General features: G+C 44.9%; 1 protein-coding gene across 1 annotated transcript in view; it reads left to right on the top strand.

Moving 5' to 3' along the window:
• Positions 1-4436: 4436 nt before the first annotated feature.
• PTGES (prostaglandin E synthase) overlaps positions 4437-22114 on the top strand; it is a 43479-nt gene continuing 25801 nt past the window's right edge. Inside the window, exons 1-2 of the mRNA XM_073640106.1 lie at positions 4437-4664; positions 11874-11956. Of these exons, the coding sequence (XP_073496207.1) occupies positions 4560-4664; positions 11874-11956 (188 nt within the window). The 5' untranslated portion in view covers positions 4437-4559. The remainder of the gene's footprint in view (positions 4665-11873; positions 11957-22114) is intronic.

Below are 22114 nucleotides of genomic sequence, written 5' to 3'. Positions count from 1 at the left end.
ACAGTTCTGGTTAGCGCGGCAACGCTCTTAGTCAGCTCTTGGACCTGATGGTGCAGGTCTGTAGCCGGGTCACTGTTTAAAGCCTGCGCATCAGCTCCCACAGGCTCTGCAGACAAGGGCGCCGTCCCCTGGTGGTAAGTGATAGCAGGGCGCCTGTGGGTCACAGCACCACCTGGTGCCGGTTCTCGGAGCACCCGGATGGCTCTGTCCTTGAACTGTGCAAAGTCCAGGTCAGGGTCCTGTAAGGCCATTGCCCGCAACTGGGTTCGGTGGGCATTGCACAGTAGACCCTCAATAAATTGTTCAGTCAACAGCTTATCTTCATTTCCCACGCTGTCAGGGTCTGCCTGCTTAATGGCTCTCAGGGCCTCTTGTAGGTTTAGCGCATAGTCTCTTATACTCTCATGTGCCCGTTGTTTGCACCCATAAAATCTTAGTTTTATTTCGGCTGAGGTGCGGGTGTCAAATGTGCCTTTCAGCCGGGTTAGTATGTCTCTGACAGTCCTCTTCCTCCCAGGTGGCCAGGACTTTACCTCCCTTTGGGCTGCCCCGATTAATTGGGCCACCAGGATGCTCACTTTTTGCTCTTCTGTGAGGGGGTACACCTGGAAGAGGCTATCCAGTCTTTCTCTAAAGTCATTTAGGGTATGTGACTCCCCTGAGTACTGGGGTAGCCAGGTTGCCCCCGGGATATAGGGCATGGTGAATGGCATGACTGTTGCAGCGGTTGCGCTGGCGGTGGCTGTGGCAGTGGAGCTCCCCTCGGTGTCCGACATCCTCCTTCCCCCCTAGTGGACCGTGGCCTACCTTGCGATGCTCTTCTTCCGTAGGCCGCGGCTCCGCAGTCGATCGTCGGGGTTGAGGACCTGGCGTCTCGCTCCGATGACGTCAGCGTCGCTCTTCCTCCCTTCCAGGACCTTGCGCAGAGTCAGAGCGTGGGGCGGAGCTTCGGATCTCGCGCGCTTTCGGCGTCCACGCCCCTCTTCTTCCCGTGTGGCATCCCGAAGATGGCGTCCGAAGGCGGGAAGCAGCTGCGGATGGCGGGAAGAAGGCAGAAGACGGCGGGAAACAGTCCAAGATGGCGTCTGATGGCGGGAATCGGCTCCGGACGGCGGGAAACGACTCCGGACGGCGGGAAACTTCACCACAGGTAAGTTCAAAAGTCTTTTTTTTCAGGCACGCAGTACCCGGTGGTTGCGGGCACGAAATCCTGCCGACTACGCCAAAGTTGACGCGCCCCCTGGGCCTGTGCTGCTGCTGCTGTGCAGGGGAAATACCCGGAGCCGGGTCGCTGGGGGTTGTAGTTCTCCGTGGCGGTGACCCGGTCCGTGCCCAGGGTGGTCAAACCAGTGGCAGTCTAAATGTTGTAATAAGTGTCCGACTACGCCACCCGTGGATTGCGGTCAGTGGGGACCGCCGCTGCGCTGCCAACCGCTGAGGCTGATGTTGGTTGCGCAGCCGAGTATGGGATAACTCCCCACGGGAGGAGTATTGCCTCAGGGCAGCTAATTTGAGAGATGATGGGAGTGATGGTGTGAGCGTCCCAGTACTAATGGTGCTGGTGCGGCAAGGAATCACAGAGACGTGTGGTGCAGTTCAGGGTCTTTACTGATGGTACAAGGCAGACCCTCCCGGGAGTACTGGCTAGTATAAGGGGCCTGGTCAGTCTGCGAGCAAGCAGGAGTTCCCCTGGCCAGGTGGAGTTGTAGGCCTCCCCGTTAATCTGCACTCTTCCTGGCTACCTTGCTGTAAGCGGTTACAAGTAGCCCACGTCCCTGAGTATACCGTGTGGTGCTCACCCGTATGGCTGGTGACTTGGGGCCTTCTGTTAGCCTCCGCTCCTGGATGGCGGTGCTGGTCCCTTCTCTGTGACTGAGCCTCCGGGCTTCTATGGCCAGAGGACCTGGAATCCCCTGCCGGCTGGTTTCTGCTGCTGGGTGTATCAGTCCCCACAGCCTCGGACTCCTGTGTCCGGCTTTAGTATCTTCGTCCAGGGCGAACTCTGCTCAGCTCCAGCCCCTGGACTTCTGCTACTGCTCCTACAGAGCTCCTAGTTCTTCCTTTCCCTCTCCAGGCTCTGACTGCTCTAATCCCGCCCCAGACCCAGTTTAAAAGGGCAGATTCCTCCCCTCCCAGGTCTGGGCGGACCGTGTTGCATGCTTAGGGATCCTGACCAGAGAAACCTCCCACTTGCTCTCAGACATAATATCTCTATTACTGTGGCAACCAGACCCCTGGGGTGTCACATACTTTTGCCCTTTGATATAGAGGGGACACTGTGGTCACCGGTGCGTTTATTCTGCTGACTAGTAGTAGATTTTCAGATTCAATGGATCTATAAGCTGTTGGTGCACCGCTAGAATGCACCACCATGTTAGTATGCAAGTATGTTATCCTACAAAAAGGGAAAATGGACAACTTTTTGCACAAATGAGCATTTAGAACTTTTTTTTTTTTTTACATGTGGTGACCTAAATTCTGTACGTGCCTGTAAGTGACACTTCCAGCCTCAGGACTGTTGCCTGGGACTGCGGAGACCTTGCATGGCTTTGTTTTAAAACTTCAAATAAAGTTTAGTCTACACCTCTACAGAACTATCTAGAGCCGTCCATGTTATTGCTTTACGTGTTTAAAGCATTGGATAATGTCATACCTATTTGGTAAGTCCAGTAAACAGTAATCCTTCTCATCAGGCCATATGCTGTGATTGGTCCATTAGTAAAATAAATCAAACTTGCTCAAAGTGCTCAATGATCCACATCCATACTGGGCTAACAAGACTTCCAGACTATTGCAGGCATCCACAGACAATTTACAGAGGACCTGTCACTTGGCATAAATATGCAATTTATTTACCTGGTGTAAATGCCGCTGTTCTCCTGAATTCGGCTTTTTTGTTCACTCTTTGTTCTGCACTGCTCCGTTGCTGAACTATGGCCCCCTTCTCCCTGTATATGTAATCTTTATAGCCAAGTGGGTGTGGCCCTCAACTCTTCTCTGTGTCTTGTTTAAATCCAGAGAAATTTAGACAGTCACTGTGACTGCAGATTGCCAAATTGTGACAGTGTTCAATATGTTCACTGTAATGATCCCCCTCTATTTCCAGTGCGAGCGTGCAGTCGCATGTTGATTAGATTCTCATCCACTTCTCTTCTGAGAATCTAGTTGACACTTGTAATTATGCAAATCTTATACCTGCAGTCAAGTGACCATCCACTCGCACTGGAAATAGTGGGGGATCCTGATAGTGTGCACATTGCACACTGTCAAAATTCATCAATCTTCAGTCACATAGAGTGACTGACTGCGGAGATTTCTCTTGAGCCTCGAAAACACCATTAAATGTTTTAAAAAATCTTTGCATTTTTATGTGTTTTTTTTTTCCTTCAATTTTTCATATCTTTCTATATAAAAAAATATGAAATCTTACAATTCTCCTACTGACCTTTAGGCCTTGTACTAGACTCATACTTGCTGTTTGTTCTGTTCAGAAAACTTTTAAGCAGTTTCATTATCCTCATATGCAGGATTTCAATGAAAGTTAACATTTCTATATACACAGGAGATAAATACAGGATCCAACATTCACAACAGATATCACAGCTCATCTCCTCGTCCTCCTGCATAATGACTGCTAACACCTTCATATATAGTAGGTGACACAGGATCCACCATTCACTATAGGTGATGTCACAGCTCACCTCCTGCTCCTTCTATACAATGACTGATAGCACCTCTATATAAAGCAAATAACACAGGATCCACCATTCACAATAGGTGATGTTACAGCTCATCTCCTTCTCTTCCTGTACAATGACTGATAGCACCTCTATATACAGTAGATAACACAGGATCCACCATTCACAATAGGTGATGTCACAGCTCACCTCCTCCTCCTGTACAATGACTGATAACACCTCTATATACAGTAGATAACACAGGATCCAACATTCACAATAGGTGATGTCACAGCTCACCTCCTCCTCCTGTACAATGACCGATAACACCTCTATAAACAGTAGATGGCACAGGATCCACCATTCACAATAGGTGATAACACAGCTCACCTCCTCCCCCTTCTGTACAATGACTGATAACATCTCTATATACAATAGATAACACAGGATCCACCATTCACAATAGATGATATCACAGCTCACCTCCTCCTTCTCCTGTACAATGACTGATAACGCCTCTATATACAGTAGATAACACAGGATCCACCATTCACAATAGGTGATATCACACATAATTTTTTTTTTTAAATGCTCCTTTTTTGGAGTTTTTTTTTCCTTTCCTGATATGGTGTTAGAAAACTTTATTTTTCTTCAAGTGTTTTTTGCAGCCTTTTGATTTATACTTGAGCAGATTTTATTAGGATCTGATAGTCTATCAGGAGCCAATTAGACCATTCCCAATATTAGACAGAGTTGAATAGACAGCTGTACTGTACAGAGCTTCTCGCTTCTCCCCTCCTTTCTATTACTCCTCCTGTTTCCTTTCCTACTGAGTCTCATTTACTCTGCAGACCAGGAGAAGTGCTCCTTGCAACAACCAAGATGGAAAACAAGGTATTCCTGATGTTTGTCTTCTACAGCACCCTCCTCATCATGAAAATGTACCTCCTGGCGGTCATCACAGGGCAGATCCGGCTGCGGAAAAAAGTAAGTCACAATATCCTCATACTTTTGCAAACTCTGCAGATTTGGGTCAAGTGGGTTGAAAAAGTTAAACTTTCCCCTCAAGCCTGTATGATGCTTGTTAAACCCTGGGGGCTCACTTTGAATAGCAGGAGTGCATGTTTCTGGTTGAGCAGAATGTGGTGTAACAGATACCATATTGGGGCAGATGAATAAGAGTCTTCAGTTGCTTCTGGCAAGTAAATGGTTAATGGTTTTGGGATCACTGACAGGCAATTGTTAACACCAAAGTGTAAAAGGGAAAGATGGTGGTGATTGATGTGAATGTGTTTAGGGGGGGGAAAAGAAGCCTGGAGCCTAAAAGTTAACTCCTTAGTGATCATGTGCATTTAAAGGGGTTTTCTAGGATTACAAAAATAGTTTCTTTTTAAGAAAGTGTCAGTCTTGTCTTTGCAGCTTCTGTGGATTTAAGGGGGTTGTCTACTACTTTAATATTGATTACCTATTCTTAGAGGTGACCAATAACATCAGTTTGGGTCCGACACCCGGTACACAGACTAGCTCCGACAACAACCCAGATGTAATTGTACGGAGCAGAACAGCATGGCTGTATGTAGTGGCCATTCCTGGGTGCTGCAGATCAGCTCCTATTCACTACCTGCAAGTGGCCACTACAGTGTACGGAGCCCTGATGATCCAGTTTACATTCAGCTGATTGGTGGGGGTGTGGAACCCCACTGATCTGATATTGATGGACAAGCCTTTTAAGTGAAAGGGACTGAGCTGCAATATCACACTTGGCCTTTAAACAAGAAAGGACCTGTCTTGAGACAAGAATGCCCCAACAATAAACTGCCCCGGGAACCTTTCGCAATCACCAGTAATCTGCAGAGGAACCAGGCAGCAAGTGCAAAATTCTCCTGCAGCGCCTCCGGAGGAGAAATATAGCATTACACTTTGCCTACTGAATGCAATGTATAGAAATGCCCAGTCCTCTGGAGAGCAAGATAATCATCATAGCTGGGAAATAAGGTCATCAAATATCAATGCCCAGACAACCCCTTTAAGGTTATACCCACATGTGTTCTGCATCTGAGAAGTAAGCAGAGATTTCGTTTTTTTATGCAAATTTAGTTCTGGTGTAAATCTTGCAGCCGCCCTTTAAATAAAAAGAACAATGTCTTGTCAAGAACACTGATGAATGATATCCCGAGAGGTCGGATCACACGACAGGCAGCAGGACAGATACAACAGATACACCTGCTCAATGACCTCAGATAATCTCTCGCAAACAGGAATATCCAGACGGTAATGGGTTTTTGACTATTGTTTTTGAGAATTACATGTTTACACCACTTGTGTCTCATCTAATTATCCTGTCAGTCCAATGACACCCGATATTGAAGACTATGCAGGCCCCAGAGCTGCCATTGTCCATACGCTACAGATGATGGGTTCATACTACGTCAACTCTTTCAGCGCATTGTACATACCCCTCAATGGCTCTTTGATGTGCGAAGGTGGTAGCATTAATATCTAATCCCTGCCTTCCACGCCCAGGGTACACAGCGCTGAGCAAAAGGTCAAGTTACATCTGCTCACCTGCTGAAGACTTGATCTGGAGACATGTAGTACTGAGAGTCAGGGCGTAGAGCTATGTGGATGGAGAATTGGGTCAGTCTCTGCTAATAAAAACCCTCCCACATGTCATCAGGCCTATCTATGCACTATAGGAATAGACTAGACTAGGGCAGGGTATAATGACGGGGCAATGAGAAGCACTGCACATGGCAAATCAGTCTAGTAACTTGTCTGACAATAGTCTGCAGTCTATCCCTAGCAACCAGTCTGTGTCACAGGATTTAAAGGGGTTGGCAAATGGTTAAAATTGCAAAGTCCTTGTAAAAACAAGCAACTTTGCAATTTACAACATATTAAAAATCCCATCCATTTTCAAGAAAACATGGATTTATAATTCTATTATTTACAGATTGTTGCCTAGGCTACCAGCTGCCACTGCAGTCTCAGTGGTGGACAGTTTTCTGGGCAAGGAGTGTGAGCTTTCAGGCTGCTTGCCTTACAGCTTTGCATGCACTGCTCTAAGGCTGGCTACAGTTACCCTGCTCTCTCCCCGATGATCCAGAGGCAAAGCTGGAGAGCACACAGTCCAGACTAGTGGCACTACCATGTCTCCTGCCCAAACTATCAAGCTTCAGGAGCACACCGCCCTGCAGCAAACATGAAGGAGCCCTAGAAGGAACACTCCTTTAACTGTTCAGCTGAAAAATTAAGTGTCAGTGGCACAAATGTGAGTGGGATGGCATAAAGCTACCATAGCAATAGTGTATGTGTAAAATATATATAATAATTTTGCAGACTTTATATCTGTCATATTCAAAAGATAGCTGTTAGCCAAACGATCTATCAGCCAGCAGCAGTCTCTTTAATCTCCCCCATGCATAGGAATGCTTGCTTTGCAGGGCGCTGCTATAGTCTCTGAGAGCCGCTGCCAGACCCCTCTACCAGCATCTTATTTCGCCCACCAAAGGGATCGGCCAATGAAATTACAGCAGCCAGATCCTTCTCTTCTCTGACGTAACTTGTTAGGAGACTCGGGAGGACCCCATATGTCTAGAACGGCAAATTAGGCAAGTCTCTAGTGCAAACCAAATACACAGCAAAGCTGTGAAGGACTCTTCCATCTTGCCCCAGGAAGGAACGGAGAATTAACATTATGCGTGTTCTAGGACAAACTTTCTCCCATGCTGCTACAGTGCTGCTGATCATTATTAGCACCCCTTCATTTTTTTCATAGACTGTACAATATCTTCAGAAAAAAATGGAAATATACCAAAGTTATATCTTCAGGATTTTTTAATTAGTGGTCCAAAGTAATACAACAATAAAACATTGTTTTTTCAATTTTCATGTTGCAATTTTAAAGAAGAAACAGAATAAACAGCATGTGCAGCAATAAAGGCATCCCTAATTAATATTTGGTTGCACACCCTTTGACATTGCTGACAGCCTCCAAACACTTCTTGTAGCAATCTATAAGCTTCTTGCACTTCTCAGCTGGAATTTTCTCCCACTCTTCCTTTGCAGTTTGTTTGAGCTCTTGAATGTTTGCAGGGTTCTTTTTCCCAATGGCCGATTTCAGCTCACCCCAAAGATTTTCAATTGGATTGAGGTCAGGACTCATTGCTGGCCATTTTAAAAGCGTCCATTTTTTTCTTTTTCTAGCATTCCTGTGTACACTTTTAGATGTGTGTTTTGGGTCATTGTCTTGCTGGAGGACATTTCGCTCTAAAATCTCTTGATAATTCTCTGATTTCTTGATTCCTGTGAAACGGTCAAGGCCTCCATTACCGTTTGCAGCAAAGCAACCCCACAGCATTATGGATCCTCCACCATGCTTAACTTTTGGTAAGGTGTTCTTTTCCTTATAAGCTTTATTGTGCAGTCTGAAAACAAACTGTTGCTTTGCATTGCCAAAAAGCTCTATTTTTGTTTCATCTGTCCACACAACATTTTCCCAGAAGGATTGTGGTTTGTCAAGGTACTCTTTGGCAAAGATCAGTCATTCCTTTTTATGTCTTTTCTACAGCAATGTTTTTTTTTCCTTGGCTTTTGCCCATAAAGCTCTGCTTGATTTAGTGTGCAGCATATGGTATTTGTTGAAATCATGACCCTGGACTGTTGCAGGTTGACCTTCAAGTCTTAGGATGTTTGACGTGGTGTTTTTTCCACATTCGTACCAACCTTCAAAGACTTCTCTTGTCAATTTTCCTCTTTCCCCCACGTCCAGGGAGGTTCTTGACGGTTCAGTGCTTGGCAAACTTCTAAATAGCATTGCGCACTGTTGAAACTGGGATACTAAGGTCTTTGGAGACGGCCTTGTACCCTTTGGAAGTCTTTTATTTGCTAATAATAACAGTTCTGATGTCCTCAGACAGCTCCTTTGTCTTCACCATTGTGACAAAGGAACAGAGCCTACCATGTGGCTTTTTAAAACACTGAAGTCATCATTCATTGGCTAATTCATGACACATGGGCAACGACAATTAATCACAGGAGAATCTCTTTTGTGATTTACCACAGGCGAATCAAAATGTGTTTCCATACTAAATAATGTAAAGGGTGCCAATACCAGCGACACAGCAAGCTTTAGGTTTTTCTATTTTTCCCTCCCTTTGTTTTTTATTTTAGATTATTATTTATCGTTTGCTCTTTTGTATTTAACACGAGTCTCTATACAAAAAAACTGTTGCACTTGTTTAATTTTTTCAGGAGATATTCCACATTATGTATATACTTCATGGCTGCCAATAACAATGTGCAGGACTGTATGGGTACTGTAGAAAAACTCATAATATTCCTATGCATAATATTCTTAGCTTCCACCATTCGGTTTATCGAGCTGCTAGTCTACCAGTAGGGGGCACTGACCACATATGGACTTTTACAGCTATATTAACATTAATGAGAGCAATAGAACTCTGTACGCAGTGAGCTCCCCCTAGTGGTGGCTTTCAGAAGCCACTATTTAAAGGGTCCCTGCAAGCAGATGATGCATTTCAGTTACCCTCCATCCGCCAGGGGGCCCTGTAGCATTTGCATGCTCTATACCTATGGTAGGTGTGCCACTAAATAGAAAAGTTTGACCTTAAAGCTTCTAGTTTGTTGGAATAACAAGTTGTTTAATGCTTCTCTATAAAGTGCATGATAAAACAGGCCGTGTAATGTTATCCGGGGAGAGCTGATTATGAATTCTGTGTGGCTGCGATGATGTGAGAGAAAACAGATGTGCAGGGAGGACTGGATTTTCTTCTACCCACGACACTTATAAAAATAAAAAAACACCTTCAAGCAATCTCCGGGGCTGCATCATCTTTTCATAGAATATAAATAATACTGTGTTTTTATGTATTGTGTAACATTGGGAAGGTCACACAGGAAAGCGCTGTGTGGGAGACTGCCGAAAGGGCATGGAGAGCGCTTATGTTATAGAAATGCCATATAAGACATTGTACTGGTAACCGAAATTAAAGTGCAACTTCAGCTACCATCGATATGGCCAGCGAAGGTACAGTAGACATCCAAAATATACTAACAAAAAGGATTTTTACAAATTAGGTTTGATAAATACTCTTCTTCAGCTTTTAATTACACTCCCATCATACTTCAGGATGGAACCCAGATTGATATTGTCTTCATACTGGGAGGAATTGACTTCTGTACTCATTGACTCCCTCTGCTGGGTAATATATGAACTGTCAAAAAAAGTGACAAATTCTCTGAGAATGCTGATTTCTCCAAGAAAAGTGAATGCATGCAGAGAAAGTAGCTTATGAGTTTGTGGAAACACTAAAGCAGGCTATGCACATTGGATGGCTGTCAGCTGGACAATTGTTTGGCCGACAGCTATTTCTCCTGACTTCCCCCATACATAGGAGCATTTGTCTGAACATTCCTGTGTTTACTATGACAGACCCCTGGAAGAGGCATACCCCCCACCCCGATGAATGAAAGGATCAGTCATTGAAATTCCAACAGCCGGATCCTTCTCTCCCCAAACATCATCTGTGGAAGAGAGTAGTGAGGCCCCCATACAGTCCTTAGACATTCGGCTGACTTTTATCTAATATGTATTGGGGTCCTGCGTATAAGGCCACGGCCCCACTATCAGTATTTGGTCAGTATTCGGTCAGTATTTTTTTCTCAGGAGTGGGAGCCAAAACCAGGTGAGGAACAATCAGAGGAAAAGGTATAATAGAAACAAGTCACCAATTCTGCATTTATCACCCACTCCTGGTTTTGGCTTCTACTCCTGAGAAAAAATACTGACCGAATACTGACCAAATACTTATATTGGGGCCGTGGCCTTACCAGCAAACTCGTATTTCCGGCAGTCCCATTGACAATGAATAGAGCGCAGGCTGAGCGTGTGCACCTTCACACTATTCAACACTGGTCTATGCAGAGCCCCATTCCTGGGGTTTCAAATCCCTGTTCTTTTGGGTCTGACTTCTTGTTATCACCTACCCTATGGGAGAATTTTGCGAAAAACTCTTTAAATATGGATGCAATATGTCTAGATATGTAATGTTTCATCTATCTAGTCTCTACACTGCTATTATAGGCTGCCTGCTACTCTGACTACCTAAACTTAGAGCTTTGCTTCCCCTAAAGCACTACCATTGTCTACATGACTAACTGCAAATTACAGGCGTAAATTATGTCCAATAATTGATGGTGACAAATGGTGCACGGCACATGTCAAAGCTGAGTTACTTTTTAACAACAAGTAAATCTTTACATGAGTCTCTTTTGCAAGAAAAAAGCCAAGGCATTTTTTTTCCAGATTTTAGATCCTATCGAACAGCGTGTCTTGATTTAAAGGGTGTGCGACTTTTGAAACTTACTGTTTCAAATCATGTAAAAATCCTACTGTTTTGTCTATACAGATCTTATGCAGATTTATGTGCCTCCATGATTACTGATTACAAAGACTGTAGTCTGATGCTGGAGTCAAGACAATTTGCAAATTTGCTTTAATAATAATCTTTATTTTTATATAGAGCCAACACATTCTGCAGCGCTTTACAGACATTATCATCATTGTCCCCATTGGGGCTCACAATCTAGATTCCCTATCAGGATGTCTTTGGAGTGTGGGAGGAAACCGGAGAACCCGGAGGAAAACCACGCAAACACGGGGAGAACATACAAACTGCTTGTAGATGTTGAATTGGATAAATAACTATGAAAAATTGGATCCACAAGATGGGTGATAATTGCCAGAATGGGGGGTTTACTCTGAGACCCTAAGTCCCTCAATAATTTGTGAAGGCACACTTGCTCAACCATCACCCCATTAGAAAGTCGATAAAACTATCGGAGGTAGAAAGGCTCAGTGCTAGACTTTCTCCGCCAGTCCTTTAGATCAGTGGAGCATCAGCATGTATGTACTATTATGGATCTATTCCAGCGGGTCACCGGACCCCCGTTCTGAAAGTGAGATTTTAATATAAACTTCTCCTATAATGGGTTGTGTTTGGCATTGCATACATTTGAATAATACAGAGCTGCTATACCAGATATAGCCTGAGACCAAGAGAGGCACTGTTTCTGACAAGTGAGAGGGGGAACAAGCCTTATTTTTTCTAATCTGAGGCCACTTGGGACCTGCTATAACTAACACTGTTATATTTTGATGCCCTTTAAAAACAGGCTTTTGCCAACCCTGAAGATGCCATGAGACATGGCGGTCTGGAGTTTTATCGTGAAGACCCTGATGTCGAGCGTTATAGAAGGTATGTGTTGTATACAATAATGGGGCAATTTCTCATTGCTTCTTTATGATTTTTAATATTTCTGCTGTTGGTGAATAGAAATGCCAGGATCAGCGCCAGTGCCCCCCGGTATATCAGGGAAAGTGCTGGGGCACATTGCAAAGCATTGAAAACAAAAAGAGAGTGTCAAAATTACCATCTCATCCTGTAAAAAAAAACAAGCTCTGAAAAATAATTTCTAGCTGTTGGAAGGTGAGAAGGCAAAATCAAAGAAAGGGCCCACTGGGACTGTGTCGCCAAACGGCCCAAATAAACCTGGCGCCAGCCCTGAAAGACACATGATTACCACCAGGTGTGTGCATAGTCAGAGACCTACATGCCAGGGGGCAGCAGTATGCCCACTGTCCTCCTAGTAATACTGGACTAACACTGGCATCTTCTGAGGGATGTATTGAAGCTTTATGCCTCGTTACCAACAGAAACTAGACCTTGTTACCCCTAACAACCAATCACAGCTTAATTTTCATCTCTTAAGCTGCTCTGGAAAAATAAAAGCTGCTCTGTGATTGGTTGCCTCAGGCAACAAGGCCTGCTCGTCTGATACTAAAATGAAGCCCCATGCTTTTTCTAATTCTTTTTTAGTTTCTCTATCACAAAATATTATCATCTTATGATTTAGTTATTATCTCTGCCGTCTCTATATACATTAAACATGGTATATAGTTCACGGCTAAAATAACACTATAATTCCTCCATTTAGACGTCTGATTTTTCTTGTACATGAAAAAAACATATCCATTTATCAGTGTTTGGTTGGTGTCAGTTTTTACCATCAGTGATTTTTTTTTTCACTTATATGTAAAAAAGAAAACAAAAATTACAAAGCTTCTCCCGCCCATTGCAATGTTAATAGATGGCACACGGATCACACACGCATGGAATTTGTTTGCGGTTTGTCATTTTCACGGACCCATAGACTGATTTGGGTGGCGGATCAGAAACAAAGTTATTATTATGTGGACAGCTCGGTCTGGGAAATTAAAAAAAAATGGACATGTTTTATCTGTGAAAAACGGACATCTGAATTAGTCTTAAAGCTGGAAAATTCTATTTTAATAAGCGTTTTGGTGGAGGGTTAAGAAACATCGCTGGTTTCTTTGAGCACAGCTCCAAACTCCTTTTGTTAAGTCCAAGGCGTCTACACCACGAGTTGCAATATTTTTGCGTAACTCGGCAAAAATTGTGCAAAAATATTGTGACCTTTTGGCATTCCCCGTCAACTATGCTGATATGGGTGGTCCTGCCCGTCAAATTCATCATCAGTTACGCCATAAAACTCCACAAATGTACACCAGCCCCTCAAGGTGTACATTTTTTGGGGGTGACACATTCTGGGTACAAGACACACGTGATTAAGTAACACCACTTAATGAATCGAGTCGGTGCACTTTATGGGGGCAATTCATGAAGACTGGCTACGATGAAGTTCATGATCATGTTAATCACATCACAGAAGGAGAGCGTCTATACTTGCCAATACCTGGTCACAATACCAATATTGTGCAGGATGTCGCCAAAATTTTGTGGCCTTGGTGATTATACACTGCTGTCAAGCAGAGCTGCAGTCTAAAGCATGGGGAAGGATAAAACGGCAGACTGACCAAAAAAGAGACAGATGGGGATACTTCTATGGAGCAAATGAGTATATAAAGGTCATTCTAATGACCACTCACTGACTATGTACTCCAAAGGCATGATGGTTTAAGGGGTTGTCTAGGACTTTCTAATATTGATGACCAATCCTAAGGACAGGACATCAATACATATCAGTGGAGGTCCGTCACTCTGCACCCGCACTGATCTGATACTGATGACCTGAGAGTAGCACCTTACCCTGGCCGATTTCAGGTACTGCAGCTCAGATCATATTGACTTCAATAGGCGTTGAGCTGCAGTACCTGAAAACGGCCACTAGACCGTGCTCGGAGCTGTGGCCTTCCAGCTCTGTACACTGCATGTATCCAGCCAAAGCAGAAGCTGCAAACAGCTGATCAGTGGAGGTACAACTATAGTGGGTGACATGTGCTGCCAACAACATGCAGCAATCTGTATGGGGACTGAACTGTTATATTCACGTTGCATCAGTCTTTATAAAAATCTGACGACTGCCATTTTGGATTACTTCTCTGATAACTGTTTTAACAGAGTTGGTCTTCTCCTTTTGGGTCCTCCTAGACTCCAAGTTCCTTCACCCACTCAGACTTGTAATAGTTGGGGGCCCTGTTGAATATCTTGCATTGGGGTCCACAAGCTTCAAGTTAAGCCAGTCTACTTTAACGGAAATGATTTCTGCCAATGACCTGAGCTGATCGATGATATAACAAGTTGGTCTGAGTCCCTTTAACACGGGCTGATGCAATCGTGGAAATGATCGTTCCTTACCTACAGTATATAGTTTGAATATTATCAGCGGCACAACCAAGATTTTTAGGCCTTTGTCAATGATCTGATCTGCCGTCAAACAGGTACCACCAATTTTATCTCTTTTGATCTTCACTTTCTGGGTCCATGAATACAATGTCGATATGGCAGTGGGGACTGAGACCTGGGCCGCATGGCTGTCATGGGTCTGTGTAAAGCTAGTAACCTCTCATGGTTAGCAGCTAGTAGGGTGCAGTTATTTTAGTTATCACGTGCCTGGCTTTTTATCCTAGTTTTTTGGGTTTTTTTTAGATGTCGCTTAAACTATGATTTCAATGCTCCATTTCTTTTCATCCCGTTGACCTCTCCCAATCACAGTGTGGCCTCCTCCAGAAATAAAGGATCTGAGTACTTCATTATGTGCAGAAACCTGATATCCACCATGTCTGGGAAGAATTATTTTTTGGCCGGCGTGAAATGTTATTACGCAAAGCCAACAGTCACAGCATGAAGCAATCCAAAGTGAAATGTTATTTTTTCACAAGCTTTAATCCATTCTCACATGTCACTTGTTTGGTTATGTACCGCGCTGATGCTAGCACTGACTAATGTCACTGACCAGTGCCACAGCTGTATGGTGGCATAACCATCTCATCAGGGCAAAAACAGGGGCCTTTAGACATACCGATGCCATAAGGTATAACTAGCCATGTGAATGACAGCCTGATCTGACTGTCCCCTGATATCTACCATTGGGGGCATGACTGTTACATTTTTATTTTTACAGTCTTTTATTTCTCTGAAAGAGAAGTGGCTCCAGATGGTTATAGTGGCTGCCTATCTCTATATTACTACAGAAAAATGGAGTCAGTGGCATGGTAAAACTAAACAGGGTTGCAGTAGTGTTAACAGGTACGCGGATACAATAGCGCAGACAATGAGGAGACAGTGGTTCTTAAACCAACAACTATTTATTCGATTAACACAATAAAAGGAGTGCCCTTGGCACAATATCAGGACACACTTGCCGCCTTTGTTCCCTGAAGCACGGCCCGGGTCTGTGCAGTACGTCTACACTGGAAGCGCCAGCTCACATGAACTGCCTAGTCATCACTCTCACTGCCCTGGTTCTACTCGCTCGGCTCAGCTCTTCCAGCCCTGGTCTCTCAGCTCCTTTACTCGGCCCTGGTCTCTCAGCTCCTTTACTCGGCTCTGGTCTCTCAGTTCCTTTACTCGGCTCTGGTCTCTCAGCTCCTTTACTCAGATCTGGTCTCTAAGCTCCTTTACTCGGCTCTGGTCTCTCGGCTCCTTTACTCGGCTCTGGTCTCTCAGCTCCTTTACTCAGATCTGGTCTCTAAGCTCCTTTACTCGGCTCTGGTCTCTCAGCTCCTTTACTCGGCTCTGGTCTCTCAGCTCCTTTACTCGGCTTTGGTCTCTCAGCTCCTTTACTCGGGTCTGGTCTCTCAGCTCCTTTACTCGGCTCTGGTCTCTCAGCTCCTTTACTCAGGTCTGGTCTCTCAGCTCCTCTACTCGGCTCTGGTCTCTCAGCTCCTTTACTCGGGTCTGGTCTCTCAGCTCCTTTACTCGGCTCTGGTCTTTCAGCTCCTTTACTCGGGTCTGGTCTCTCAGCTCCTTTACTCGGGTCTGGTCTCTCAGCTCCTTTACTCGGCTCTGGTCTCTTGGCTCCTTTACTCGGCTCTGGTCTCTCAGCTCCTTTACTCGGCCCTGGTCTCTCAGCTCCTTTACTCGGCCCTGGTCTCTCAGCTCCTTTACTCGGCTCTGGTCTCTCAGCTCCTTTATTCGGCTCTGGTCTCTCAGCTCCTTTACTCAGATCTGGTCTCTAAGCTCCTTTACTCGGCTCTGGTCTCTCAGCTCCTTTACTCGGCTCTGGTCTCTCAGCTCCTTTACTCGGCTCTGGTCTCTCAGCTCCTTTACTCGGCTCTGGTCTCTCAGCTCCTTTACTCGGCTCTGGTCTCTCAGCTCCTTTACTCGGCTCTGGTCTCTCAGCTCCTTTACTCGGCTCTGGTCTCTCAGCTCCTTTACTCGGCTTTGGTCTCTCAGCTCCTTTACTCGGGTCTGGTCTCTCAGCTCCTTTACTCGGCTCTGGTCTCTCAGCTCCTTTACTCAGGTCTGGTCTCTCAGCTCCTCTACTCGGCTCTGGTCTCTCAGCTCCTTTACTCGGGTCTGGTCTCTCAGCTCCTTTACTCGGCTCTGGTCTTTCAGCTCCTTTACTCGGGTCTGGTCTCTCAGCTCCTTTACTCGGGTCTGGTCTCTCAGCTCCTTTACTCGGCTCTGGTCTCTTGGCTCCTTTACTCGGCTCTGGTCTCTCAGCTCCTTTACTCGGCTCTGGTCTCTCAGCTCCTTTACTCGGCTCTGGTCTCTCAGCTCCTTTACTCGGCTTTGGTCTCTCAGCTCCTTTACTCGGGTCTGGTCTCTCAGCTCCTTTACTCGGCTCTGGTCTCTCAGCTCCTTTACTCGGCTCTGGTCTCTCAGCTCCTTTACTCGGCTCTGGTCTCTCAGCTCCTTTACTCGGCTTTGGTCTCTCAGCTCCTTTACTCGGGTCTGGTCTCTCAGCTCCTTTACTCGGCTCTGGTCTCTCAGCTCCTTTACTCGGCTTTGGTCTCTCAGCTCCTTTACTCGGGTCTGGTCTCTCAGCTCCTTTACTCGGCTCTGGTCTCTCAGCTCCTTTACTCAGGTCTGGTCTCTCAGCTCCTCTACTCGGCTCTGGTCTCTCAGCTCCTTTACTCGGGTCTGGTCTCTCAGCTCCTTTACTCGGCTCTGGTCTTTCAGCTCCTTTACTCGGGTCTGGTCTCTCAGCTCCTTTACTCGGGTCTGGTCTCTCAGCTCCTTTACTCGGCTCTGGTCTCTTGGCTCCTTTACTCGGCTCTGGTCTCTCAGCTCCTTTACTCGGCTCTGGTCTCTCAGCTCCTTTACTCGGCTCTGGTCTCTCAGCTCCTTTACTCGGCTTTGGTCTCTCAGCTCCTTTACTCGGGTCTGGTCTCTCAGCTCCTTTACTCGGCTCTGGTCTCTAAGCTCCTTTACTCGGCTCTGGTGTCTCAGCTCCTTTACTCGGCTCTGGTCTCTCAGCTCCTTTACTCGGCTCTGGTCTCTCAGCTCCTTTACTCGGCTTTGGTCTCTCAGCTCCTTTACTCGGGTCTGGTCTCTCAGCTCCTTTACTCGGCTCTGGTCTCTCAGCTCCTTTACTCAGGTCTGGTCTCTCAGCTCCTCTACTCGGCTCTGGTCTCTCAGCTCCTTTACTCGGGTCTGGTCTCTCAGCTCCTTTACTCGGCTCTGGTCTTTCAGCTCCTTTACTCGGGTCTGGTCTCTCAGCTCCTTTACTCGGCTCTGGTCTCTCAGCTCCTTTACTCGGCTCTGGTCTCTCAGCTCCTTTACTTGGCTCTGGTCTCTCAGCTCCTTTACTCGGCTCTGGTCTCTCGGCTCCATTCACTTGAATGGGGCTAGAGTGCCTGTTCACACACGTGGTGCAGTTTCATGAAAAAAAAAATCTTACTCTTTTACCTTCTTAGGAGCTTCTTTACTTGTATATCCCAATTCTTCCAACAGAGGGCAATATGTCTAGAAATGTCTATTGCAATATAGCTATAGCATATATTCACTATATAAACAAGTATAGGGACATGCTGAATTCCAGCTCAGTCCTGTAATAAGAGCCACTAGGGTAACAAGTCCGTTCATGAAATTTCTTCCCTCCTAAATCTTCCCCATCACCTGTGAGTGATATTAATGAGAAGTGAAAGGAACCGCAGCAACTCAGCCACGAAGTGGAGACCCCGTAACGTTACAGAGGGGGTACATCAAGTGCTGAGGAACACAGGGCAGAAAAGTCACCAATGCTCTGCTGACTCCATAACTGCAGAGTCCAGACCTCCTCTAGTATAACATCAGCACAAACACTGCGCCCCCGCTGGGAGCTTCATGGCCCAGCAGCTGCTTGCAGCTGTACATCACCAAGCACAATGCCGAGCGTTGGATCGAGTGGTGTAAAGCCGCCACCACTGGACTCTGGAGGAGACGTGTTCTGTGCAGTGATGGATCGAACTTCTCTCTCTGGATTCTGATGGAGGAGTCTGGGTTTGGTGTATGCCAGGAGAAACCCCTGACTGCATTGTGCCCGCTATATAGGTGGTGGAGGAGGATAATGCAGTGTTTATCTGTATTAGGGAAAGTTAGGTTAGTCATCAACTAGATATCCCTATCGGTGTCACACTTCTTAGTGCAGTAGTGACGGATTTATTATTTTATAGGGCAGTGTTTAGAGCAACAGGGACAGAATTAGGGACAGATGGTAACCACTACGGCAAGAGAGACAGCAGGAACTGTGATGTATTTCATTGTCACCAATTTACGAGCTGCCATCTTATTTATATCTAACTTTCCACAGACACCGTCTAGAATTGTGTACAAGGCCTCCCCAGACGAGCTGCAGAGGGGCAAACTCCATATTAATGGCTATGATTAAGAATGGGAGGGCAGAAAAGCTCCTGTAGGTGTAATGTGGAGGGGGCACATACTTTTGTGCGTATAATATCATTCTGACTGTTGGTTCATAAATGGGAGCAGATATTTTTGACAGTACAGATGCCGCACTTTATATGGCTCTGCAAACCATTATTTGGTGTGGTGTTGGCCTCATGCGGTAATGTCCCACAAGCATGCTTCCTGTAGCTTGGCACTTGTTGGCAGCACTGGTAGAATATCTCAAGCTTGGCATCTTGTCCACACTGACTAAGTGGATAGACATTTTGTATAGAGAGTACCATAAAATATCCTGCCTGCTTCTATCCCGGCCGTATAAGGATGTATTAATTGGAGGATGGATCGCAGATGTCTCTCATCTACTAGTCGGCCTTCTCGGCCCCAACCATCGTTGTCCCGGCCAACTTTGACCACACTATTACTATTTCCTCTGTAATGAAAGCAAATTTCTGGCATAAACAACCCGACTCTCTTCACACTTAAATAAAACAGAAGTCGTACGAAGCGCCGGCATGAGTCACTTTCTTTTGCACAAGACATGGGACATTCATTAGGGTACATTAGTAATAGGGGATATAAAGTTCAGCCTTGACCTAAACAGCAACAGCATGTATCAAAAATGTATCAAAACTGTATGTAAACTTTTGCAATAGTTTCCATTCTCCAATGCATCTAAAATTAGAAATGAAACAAGTTTATAATTAGTTTTGATTTTTATAGAAAAACCCTTATTTTTTCTGTATACAGCTCCCATGCAGATTTGTGTCTACTTAGTTACAGACTAGAAACAAACCCCGTGAATTATGATGCGTACTGTAATCCTTTTTGTCCACTCGTACTTGCAAATTTACAGACAGTAAACGGGCTGCCCATACATGAAGCAATTTGACTTTTGATGACCCATATTTTTCAAAAATTATGTTAAAAGCGTCCCCGGCAATAAACTATTTACTGCTAAAGACCCTGTTGATCAGTCTTTTTTGTGTAGAAATGCCGCTGTTCTCCTGACTCCGGCGTTGTTTTTCTTTTGTTCCTGCGCCTCTCCATTCCTGAGATATGGTTTCCATCTTCCCTGTATATAAAATCTGCTCTTGTTAGCCAAATGGGTGTGATCCTGAACACATCTGTGGGTGTCACCTTGATGACAAACAAGACAAAATTTTAAATACAGGAAAGAGAGGGATATACTTTGGGAATGTAGAGGAGCAAGAACAAAAGAAAAACGGCGCCGGATTCAGGAGAACCGCGGCATTTATACCAGAGGAAAAAATTCAATGTTTATGGCAATTGACAGGTTCCCTTTAATTCAACAGTACAAAAAAACAAGTATTAAATTGTGCTTAATAAAATCAATAGGCTCTGTGTAATGCATGGACATGTTAGGGCCTCCTGAATGAGAGACTCTTTATGACTACTACCTGCCCTAGCTAAAAGGTCTTAATCTTTGCCATGGGTCCTCTTATCTCTACCCCTGTTTAGGAGCTTTTTTCCTTTCTCTGGATCAACACTAGCTAAAGATAGTTTATTCTATGTATCTCACTATTTTATAGACCCCGCATGTTCTGTGATCCGGAAACCGCCGCTATTTGGGGAAAAGATTTTACGCTGACCTTGAGGCGTTCATGATGGAGGTTTTTTTTTCCCAACGTGGTCAGAAAATCTGCAAATTCCCTTTGCACAGCAGACTGATCCTGCAATAAAAACAAGGCTGGCATTTGTTGTGTTTGTCTTGTATGTTAAGTAGACTATAAAAAGTCCATTAAGTAGATGGGGACTTGTGCTCCAGGAAGCGCTGTAGAGGGGGTCACACTGGGTTGACCCAGCTGAGCCTTTACAAAATAAGAACTTTCTTAATATGCCTGAGAACTACTGCCTGAAAATTGTGAGTTGTATCCAAGGGATGATACTGCCATTATGGGTTTTTGTAGGCAAGTATTTATGTGGAAACCCTAGTGTAGATGGGCACTCGAGTAATGCTTGACCACTCCATGAAATTTGTAGTATTACATTGGCGGCTATTCAAAAAAGGACCACCTAGGTGGTGCATGAACAGATAACATCCTCCAGGTTTGTAGAGGGCAGTCTACAGTATTTGAGATAATCCCTTTTTAATAACACTAGAATGGACGTACAGAACGACGATATTGATGACCCATCTTTAGGATAGTTGTTTAATATCGAATAGGTGGGGGTCCGACACCACAGCTGTAAGAAGGTCCTGGCCACTGAATGTACACCGTCTATGTAGCTGGAACACCACAGCTCTGTGCACCATGTAATGGCCATTCTAGGTTACTGAAGCTCAGCTCCTATTGAAGCATATGGGAGCTAAGCTGCAGTACCCTAGAACAGCCACTACTCGGTGCACAGAGCTGTGGTGTTTAGGCTCTGATCGATGGGTGCCTAACATTAGGTCATCAATATTGAAGTCCTGGACAACCCCTTTTAAAGAATTGTTTTAATGAGTAGTTTCACCAAGTCGGGGGCTACTCTTGAAGTTCATGTTATGTCTCATGCTGGGGCCATATTAAATGTGAAGAGGTCTTAAAAAAAAACAACTGAAAGAAAAAACACATCAATCACGTCCCACAAACCACAGAGGAAGAGGGGCCTTTGTTGTATGTCTGGCGCTTTGCACGATTTCCTGTTCTCTTTATTTCATGGTTTGAACTAGTCCAGGAATCCAATTTTCCATATCATTTATATTCCGCAGCTTTAAATGCCAGTAGATGCTGTGGAGGATTAGCTGCGTAGCGGTAGGCAGAATGGGATCAAATGCAGTCAGACGGCGGCAGAAAAGTTTGGTTCAGGCAGAGTTTCTCCTGTTCTTTATAGTTGGGGTACAAAATAAATGTAAAGCCTTTACATCCATTCACAAAAGCCAAAGTAAACCTTGGCTCAGCAGAGCACTAACTAAAAAAAATATCTAAAAACCTACCTGCCTCCACCAAACCACTGTACTAAAGCACTGGTATCTGAGCGGTATTATTAGGGTAATGTATGACTATTAGTTAGACATTATATAGCTTGGTTACAATTCAGATTAGTCTCAGTTTTTTTCCACATAGATTTTGCAGCTGTCGTGGCCCCCTAACTACACAGGGCTTTGGGTTACTGTATATATTGCATACCACCATTCTGATTTTTATTTTCTATGCCCTTTGGATCCTCAGGGAAGACTTTCCCTGCATGGGAATGTCAACAGACGTGGCTGTCCAGGAAGCCATGATTAGGATGGACAGTAATCCCTGTTTTAACTTT

The sequence above is a fragment of the Phyllobates terribilis genome, unplaced genomic scaffold (genome assembly GCF_046119375.1).
Source record: "Phyllobates terribilis strain yellow unplaced genomic scaffold, ASM4611937v1 Scaffold_7__3_contigs__length_470593459, whole genome shotgun sequence".
Lineage (NCBI taxonomy): Eukaryota > Metazoa > Chordata > Amphibia > Anura > Dendrobatidae > Phyllobates > Phyllobates terribilis.
This window is presented reverse-complemented; position numbering and strand designations above follow the sequence as displayed.